The sequence below is a fragment of the Quercus suber genome, unplaced genomic scaffold (genome assembly GCF_002906115.3).
Source record: "Quercus suber isolate HL8 unplaced genomic scaffold, Cork oak 2.0 scaffold_157, whole genome shotgun sequence".
Classification (NCBI taxonomy): Eukaryota; Viridiplantae; Streptophyta; class Magnoliopsida; order Fagales; family Fagaceae; genus Quercus; species Quercus suber.
In genome coordinates, this window is record NW_027069618.1 from 273941 (window position 1) to 282604 (window position 8664).

Sequence of the window (8664 nt, forward strand, 5' to 3'; positions counted from 1 at the left end):
AGAATATATGTTCCATCAACACGAAATGTGGTTGCCCAACATACTGAGGTTTTGACCGTTACTTTAGATCTCACTCCTGATATATCAAAGCAACCTACACTTCATGATTAGGTCCATTATTCTCTCAGGATTAAGAGTTCATGCAAATATAAGTTGTGAGATTTATTTTTCAATTGACAGTCGTTAGGAGAATAATAAATCTCACAGCGGTCCAGTTCAATATGTCTTAACTCTTAAAACATATTAACACATCAACTAGAAGTCTCCACTTCCATGATCAAGACAAATCATCTTAGTTGATATGTTATAGTCTTCGCAGATGAAATGCCCAATTTCATCACCGACTACGAACTAAAATTCCGAGTTTACAAAGAACTTGTGACTTATATCTTCTGTGACTAAATCACATAAATCATATACTATGCATCTCATGGACTATATGATAATGTCTAAATATTCTTGTTACCATTATTTCAGATAATAATAAAACAACTTTATTAATCACAACATTAAGTCATACATAATGTCATACATAATGTCATACATAGCATCGTACAATAGGATTTAAGGGCATCAATCCTAACAGGGTCTCCCAACGGTCTTCTTGCTGATTCGTAACCGTTCGGGATATTGAATGCTCTCTTTATGGCTTCTCTTCCATCGTCCATGTTGAGTCTGGGTGGACGTGGTATCTAATGGGTTCGTCTAGACAATGGCATTTATTGGGCCTATCAATAGCATAAAAAAGGTACATTTTCATATACAATATCTTGCCAAAATGTACTAATTTTAATACGTTTTGGCAACGACTTATTAATGTCTATTTGAACGCATAGTCGGGCAAAACGTCTGCAAACCATAGGGCTAGTTACAACATCTATCTTAAGAAGTTTTCCCAGTTTAATACCCACATGTTTTAAAAAAATCCAGATGGTAATATTCTATGGGCAGTTGTTCCAACCGAATCCAAACAGCCGTAGTCGTCACTTTGGCTGTGCATGAATGAAAGTCAGCCTCCCATGCCTGGACATGGAGGTATTGATCTCCCACAAACCAGGGACCACGCATGAGTGCATGATGATAATCTTTAAGAGCTTCAAATTTCATAATATAAAATCCGTAAGCGATATCAATAAACTGCATGTTACCTATTGGTCTCCATATACCGGCTAACCTGGATTGAAGAGCACGATAACCTAGTTGTTTACCCATGAGTTTGAGGATGACACTAGTTTGCCAGGGCCTTGCCATCTTACACTTCATTTCTGCCGTGACTGTGATTGCCCATGCTTTTGTGTTCACATCACCCTCATCGCGGTGTTGCTCCTCGCTCATTGGTTCTCGGTCACTAGTCCTTTTGGCATCGTCCTCAGAACCCTCATCTGCTACATCTTTGTCTTCACCTCCCTCTAATTCGTGCATGGTGGCATCCAAGACAACCTCTGCATACGTTTTCTTCCTCGAATTATCCTTCAAAAAGTCGTTCTCTGGGTTGTTAGTATCTTCAAGAGGATGGGTGCTAGTGTTCTTCATTTGCTGGCAAACTCTAATTCATATAGCATTCCCAAACGGGCTTAGTGCCTACTGAGACTTCCAATGCCCCATGTGTTAAATAAGTTGTGGTGTTTTTATTATAGAATACAGTAAATGTCTTACTCCTTCCTCTCACATAATATTAGATCTCACTAATTTAATTCATGGTGAAATACACTATTTATGTGAGATGAATGAGTACAACTAGAATATTTTAAATTTCCCATAGATCAATATGGAGAACAAAGGCCTACCTTTTTTTGGACGCCGATATTAATTAGATAGTGGCATGTCACCAAGATGAAACATATGATACATCATCTAACAGCATTAATGCTCTTACTTCCTAAACTAGTTTATTAAGAACAGCCTTCCTAATTCTGCATTTTCAAAAAACCACAATAGAATATTCGAAAACTTTAATTAATATCAGTTCAGTGTTGGTTTCATTTATGAACTTTTTAGCAATAGAACTCAATTTGGCCAAAAAATATCCAAAGCCAAGGAAGAGCCAAAGCTTCTAATTCATGGAACCAAAAGAAAAAAAAATACATAATGGTGTAAGAGTCACATTGCATTCATATAACTAGGTCTTCCCCACTTATGTCCTTCCAATGTACCGGCGTGCCAGAGTTTGACAAAATCTAAATAGCCTCTTCCTTGCGCAGATTGTCTGTACTTTAGAACTTCCAATTCTCTTTCTAAATCTTTGTTCTTTTGCTTCAGTGCCTAGTAAAGTGTAAAAAGTGGTTACAGTTTATATCTAATGGAACATAATGGATAATCTTAACCAATTCTCATGGTGTTGAATATGACATTAAGAAACAAAAGTTGCACATTGTATTTCTTTCAATTTGTCACAAAACGATGACAACAGGAAAATAGAGTAATCTCGAGAAGATTGATAAAGATAACGACATCAATAACAACATTGATACTTTGATAGAGCTTTTAGCTAACTTCCAACAAACTGACAAACAGATGCAACCTACAAGACTATACTGGATTTTCCAAGAAGGGCTATAAAGATTTTTGGTTTTTACTGCTGTCATAATGGTTTTTTGGTGAAACCATTTTGAACATTATTTTAATCAGACATAGTTCTACGGATGAATAGACAGCCATTTGAGTTGTAACATCTTTTTCTTCTTTCGTTTTTCTTTTGACTGATTGAATTTGTACTCACTGCACATACTAAAAATGTAGCTTTCCATTAGATTGGAACTATTGTGATCAGTATATTCGTATTTGATTACAGATAAATTCAAAAATCAAAATATACTTTGCAACACAGCCAATTCAACATGCACTCTCTACAAAAAACAGTTAAAATATATTGGAAAGCATATAAAAAAGTACCGTCGTTACTTTTTTTATTATTATACCAGAGTTACTAAAATCTTGACTAGGAACTCATAATTTAAGCATCAAGTAGTGCGAGGGAGAAACAGTTTCCATATCACTTACCTCCATTTCTTGCTTCCTTTTTCCTTCCTTTCTAGCTTCTGTTCTAGAACTTCTATGCACCTCATATATCAATAAAATACCTGCAACCTAAGTAGACAAGCAGGGGAACTTTATCAACTTATAAGAACCTAATTTTCCCACCGGTACATATAACCTTTTTTTTTTTGGGATGTGATATAGGACACAGTTTATTATTTAGTTATTGTAATTTATTATTTTTGGTAATTTTTTGGTAATTTTCGTTATTTTAGGTTTAGGGTATTTATTTATTTGTTTTTAGGTGCTTTTAATACTTTTTAATTCAAATTTGGTTCCTATTATGGTTAGGTATCAATTAGGAGTTATTTTAAAATATATTTTCTTATCTGTCAAGTTTTACAGAGCCCTTAAATAGGACCTAAATTTGTGAACTTTTTTTAAACAATTATTCAATCAATAAAATTTAGACTTTTGTCTATCTATTTTCTGGTGGATTCCATACCCTTTCTCCTTGTGGATTCAAGGAATCCTCATGGATTAGGGGTTATTTTCAGAAGCAAACATGTTTTGTTTCTTTTTTTCTAGAAGTAAACATGTTCTGCTTCTTGACGCTTCCGCATTCTGCATTAGCTGAGATCAGAGCCTTGACCCTCCTGGTCTGGTGGCTGACATATGAAATGGTAGCAATTCTGGTGACAAAAAACTTAGCAAGTATTACGTGATGTACAACTAGCACTCACAAATATCTTTGCTAGAATGCCGTCGTTGGGGCATGGAAACAATAGGGATAATTGTCATGGAGAAATAACTCATGGGCAGCCTATTGGTAAGCAAATTTCATATAGACCTTACAGAAGAATTGCAAGTTTTAATGGTTATTTTATAAAGAAGATTTTCTTGATTGGTTACTGGATCTAGATGATTTATTGACTATGAGAATATTTATGATGAGAGAAAAGTTAAACTTACTTTATATAAACTTAATGAATATGCCTTATGTTGGTGGGAACAAATACTGATAGATTTAGAGAAGGTAAAGAAAAAATTTGTCCATGGCCAAAGATGAAAAAGATGCATGCTATAAACTTTTATTCTTTGGATTGTGATGAACTTTTGTCGTATACAAAACAAGATTATCATTAGCTAAGAAGTTTGTACTTGAATTATTTTGAAGAGCCATATATTCCACAATTAAAGGAAGAATTGCATGTTGAAGAAAATAATGTTCTTGAAGATTATGTAGAAGTTAAAGAACAAAATATAGAGATTTCTGAGGAAATTAATGAAGAACTTGTTTTGGAAGAAGATCCTAAAATCAAGATTGTGGAAGAGAATAATGAAGATCCTATTATAGAGAAAGATCTTGAAGTGGAGATGGTAGAAACCATATAAAAAGAATTTGAATAGGAAAGTTTCAAGGATCTCAATGAAATGAAATCATATGATTATCAAACTCAAGATCCTTTTACTTTGGTGGTAAGCGATACACCGAAGTTTATTGATTTATTGGGGTTGGTAGATTTGATTCAATTGTCAGTTCTTATTTGATAAATCTCTACAATTATATGAAGACCAAGGAAAAAGAAATTCAAGTTGATTTGTTGATTCCATTGATGAGTTGCAAGTAGGAAAGAAGATCAAGGGGTTCAAGCATTTAAAGTTTTTGTTTATTTAGAAAAGAAGATCAAGGGGTTCAAGCATTTAAAGTTTTTGTTTATTTAGAAAAGAAGATTTCAGATTTCAAAGATGAACTCGAGGACAAGTTTGTTTCAACTTTCAAGTGGAGGGGTCTGATGTAGGACAAAGTTTACTATTTGATTATTGTAATTTATTATTTTTGGTATTTTTTTTTTGTAATTTTCATTATTTAGGTTTAGGGCATTTTTTTTTTTAGGTGCTTTTAATGCTTTTTAGGTCAAATTTGGTTCTTGTTATAATTAGGCATCTATTAGGAGTTATTTTATAATATATTTTCTTGTTTGTCAAGTTTTACGGAGCCCTCAAATAGGCCCTTAAGTCTATAAACGTTTTTTTAAACAATTATTCAATCAATAAAATTCAGAATTTTTCTATTTTCTGGTGGATTCCAGACCTTTTTTCCCTGTGGATTCAAGGAACTTTCGTGGATTCGAAGTTATTTTCAAAAGCAAATATGTTGTCTAAAAGTAGACGTATTTTGCTTCTTGACATTGCTGCATCCCGCATCAGAATGAATGGTATATAATTTATATTAGGTCTCACTCTGTGAGTGATGGTGAAAGCTTGCATATATTTGTCTTCGCATAACATAAATTACTTTTTGAAGCAGATAATGAGGATAGAGTATGAGAGAGGGTATAGTAATTACCGTGAACACAAAAAGTTCCCCAAAAAGTTCTGAAGCAAGTTGAACAGCTCTTCCTTCATCCAGAGGGCGGATCAATGCATTAGTTGCATGTCCATATAAGCGTCTTTGTACTGTCGTTGTGAAGCGATGGTTTGCCTGATTCCAAATGGTATAAGTGTATAACCATGAAATTGGAAGGTGTGATTGTGAACTCCAAAAAAAATGTGTATTTGGAAATGACATGGCAAATTGTCTCTATTGCAATTTGAAGAAGGTCCATTTTGTATTTTCTTGGGATTTAAAAAAAAAAAAAAAAAGTTTTTAGTCAACATGTATAGGCTATATAGTAGGGGCAGCCTTCTCTCCATGGATTGAATCCAAGACCACTCTTTATTAAAGGCGCAGACATGCCAATAAGTAACAAGGATTCTATTAATTTTTGGCATCGGTTTATTTTGTTAAGGCCCAATTGTCATGTTAAGGTTGTCACGAATTTTATTGTTTGAATTATTAACAACAACTTGTGAAATAATACATCTTCCTTATTCCCCCACTCCATGAATTTATGGACCACGTATTATGGCTTCAGATGTGGTATCCTAACAAATTGAAATCATTCCATTTCAATGGATATTCAAACATACAGAACATATACATCCAAGATGCTCAGTTTGTTGTATGTGTGCAGAAAGAATTATAGGAACTATGTAGGAGAAAAAGGATGAACAAAGCCACAAATTAATCCGCGTGAGGTTGTTTGAGTAGTAATAAAAGTATAATGAGTTGGACAGTAAGCTTAACTCCATTACTCATAAAAACTGAAATTCAATATTCTTCTTGAAACCCTGAAGATCTCATACCAACCTTAGACTAATACTGCAAGAAACATTTGTGAGATCATGCAGATTCTAAAAATTAAAACACAATTCAATAGTCTTGAATATTCAAAAATCACATAATTCGAATTCTATCAAATTGGCCCTGGCCTCTCTTTTTTCTAAGTCAGACAGGTCAAGTGGTCTGAGACAGACATTGAGACCATTCTATATATGTTATGACTAAAGATCAAATCAAGGAGATGAAGTAAATTATTGTCTGTGACATAGTTAATTACTGTAGCACAATTAGGTTGTGTTTATAAAAAAAGACTGTGTACAAAACTCCCACTTTTGTAGTGTGAGATCCTTAATCAAGATATTAACATCACTGTATGAGGAATTAAAACCAACCCTATGATTTTGTTGGTTTGGTCATTTAAAAAAAAAAAAAAAAAAAGCTTTTAGATATATCTTAGATATGCCTTTCTACAATTCATGCAAAGTCAATTACTAAAAAAAAAAAAAACAAAAGGGTGCAGGCCAATGAGGATTATGTATGAAAGAAAAATTTTAAAACCAAAAGAAAAGGGTGAAAAAAAAAAAAAAAACCTGGGCAATATTGATGATGAACTGGCGGAACGTGGGGTGCAAGCCAGCCTCTTTTTTGAGCCTGTTAGCAATGGGTTTGGAGACAGTTCTTAGGGCTAGTGTTCCAAGCTTGAAAAGAGGCAGTACCATTGTGCTTTTTTTGGTAATCATTGATGAGTTCAGGCTTTTCAAGCACAGTGTGGGTGAGAGACAGATTTTATGCGCAGAAGAGTTGGGTGTTTCTTGTAGAAGAAGAAAGAAACCGAAGATATAGCAGTAGATAGGGTATAAGATTTTGTGATCAGCCCTTCCCGCTCACTCTCAAATTCTTTTTTTTTTTTTTTTTGGAGGAACCTTTCACTCTCTAATTCAGGTGTTGAGTTGAGGGCTTGAGGCCCATTTTATTTTCTTTTCTTTGCCCGATCCTACCTTTTTTTTTTTCTTTTCTTTTTACTCCTTTTGTTTCTTGTTAAATCTTTTTTATCACATTTATTTTAATCTTGGTTCATTTAAACGGAATTGTTATTGATGATGTGTCCTTTAATTCAAGAAAATTCCTTTTGTAAAGCGTATCAATTGGGATAATAATAATCGTTCAAAAAAATTTTGAGATAATTTAAAAAATAAAAAAGCCATACATAAATTTTTTTTTTTTTTTTAAATCTTTTGTAATATGTATGCTTTCCCTATCATTAAGGACTTACTTGTGAAAGAGAAATTCTATGTTCTTTTCTCCAAAAAAAAAAAAAAAAAATTCAATATCTACAACAAATCTTAAGTGGCAGGTTGTTACAAGTTATTATTGGAGGGTAAAAATGTAATTTCAATGATATGTTCAAATTAATTAGAATCAATAACAACTTATCACTTATGATTTTGTTGTGAAAGTGTTATGAAAATGTTGTGGATATAACATTTCTCTTTATGAAATCATCTACCATCTCGAGTAAAAATCCATCATTTGGAATGCATCAAGATAAATAAGAATATGCTAAAAGACTTTATAACAACACTAGAAATTGAGGTCTACTAAAATAGAGATTATAACTTTATCGGTTTTGATTTTGAGAAATAAGGCTAAAATTAGGCATAAGAAAATTTTATAAAATCATATTTTGTGAAGAAAACAAGAGAATGATTTGTGTAAGAAAAAGGGTAACAAAATTGGGCTCACAAATGATGATAATATGTGTACTTTTTATTTTCCATGTGGATCCCCATTCTAATTTTCAATGCTTGTTTTTACAAAGTTGTACCAAATACAAAGAAGTTATGTTGAGCATGGTTTTAAAAATTGGAATGGTCAAAGAGCCAGAAAATGGACCGGTTCCCAAGTTTTCCCAATTATTGACTAGTTTTTCACTGATTTTGATTGAGTTTTTGCCGATTTTTACTAGACCAGTTTTGGGTTTGAATCCTGATTGAATCAGGCAGTCCGATTTTTTAAAACAATGATGTTGAGAGAGTAGGTAGGTGAGACTTGAGAGAGAGAGAGAGAGAGAGAGAGAGAGAGAGAGAGAGAGAGAGAGAGAGAGAGAGAGAGAGAGATATTGGCTAACACAAGTTACAATGCCTTTTTTTTAAAATATTTTAGAATCAATAAGTTACAATGCTCATATAAAGATGATATTCTAACAATTTGTAAAAATTTGAATAGTGATATATAATCGAATGTGAGGTTGATTTTATAGCTATGAGTCTTATAGTTCAATTGGTTAACACTTTTAAAAAAAAGGAGCTAATTTTGTAGTATTTTGTGAACAATATTTGCTATTTGCATTGGGTTTGAAATGAATGGATGTGAAAATTTAAAGTTGTTAATGATGTTAAAATTTGTTACAATTTTTGTCACAAATATGAATATTTTGTTGTGATTAGAGTAATGACATTTTCATTTGAGTCACCACTTTCAAAAAGCACAAATCACATTAATTCGTCAACCATCTCATGTCT

General features: G+C 32.9%; 1 protein-coding gene across 1 annotated transcript; it reads right to left on the reverse strand.

The window, feature by feature from the left end:
- Nucleotides 1–2100: 2100 nt before the first annotated feature.
- On the reverse strand, nucleotides 2101–6861 carry LOC112013414 (OPA3-like protein). Its single transcript, XM_024045806.1, has 4 exons — nucleotides 6733–6861; nucleotides 5327–5461; nucleotides 3001–3087; nucleotides 2101–2262 (listed from the first exon to the last, which is right to left on the reverse strand). The coding sequence occupies exons 1-4, from the start codon at nucleotides 6859–6861 to the stop codon at nucleotides 2101–2103; spliced, it is 513 nt and encodes a 170-aa protein (XP_023901574.1).
- Between the last annotated feature and the right edge of the window lie 1803 nt (nucleotides 6862–8664).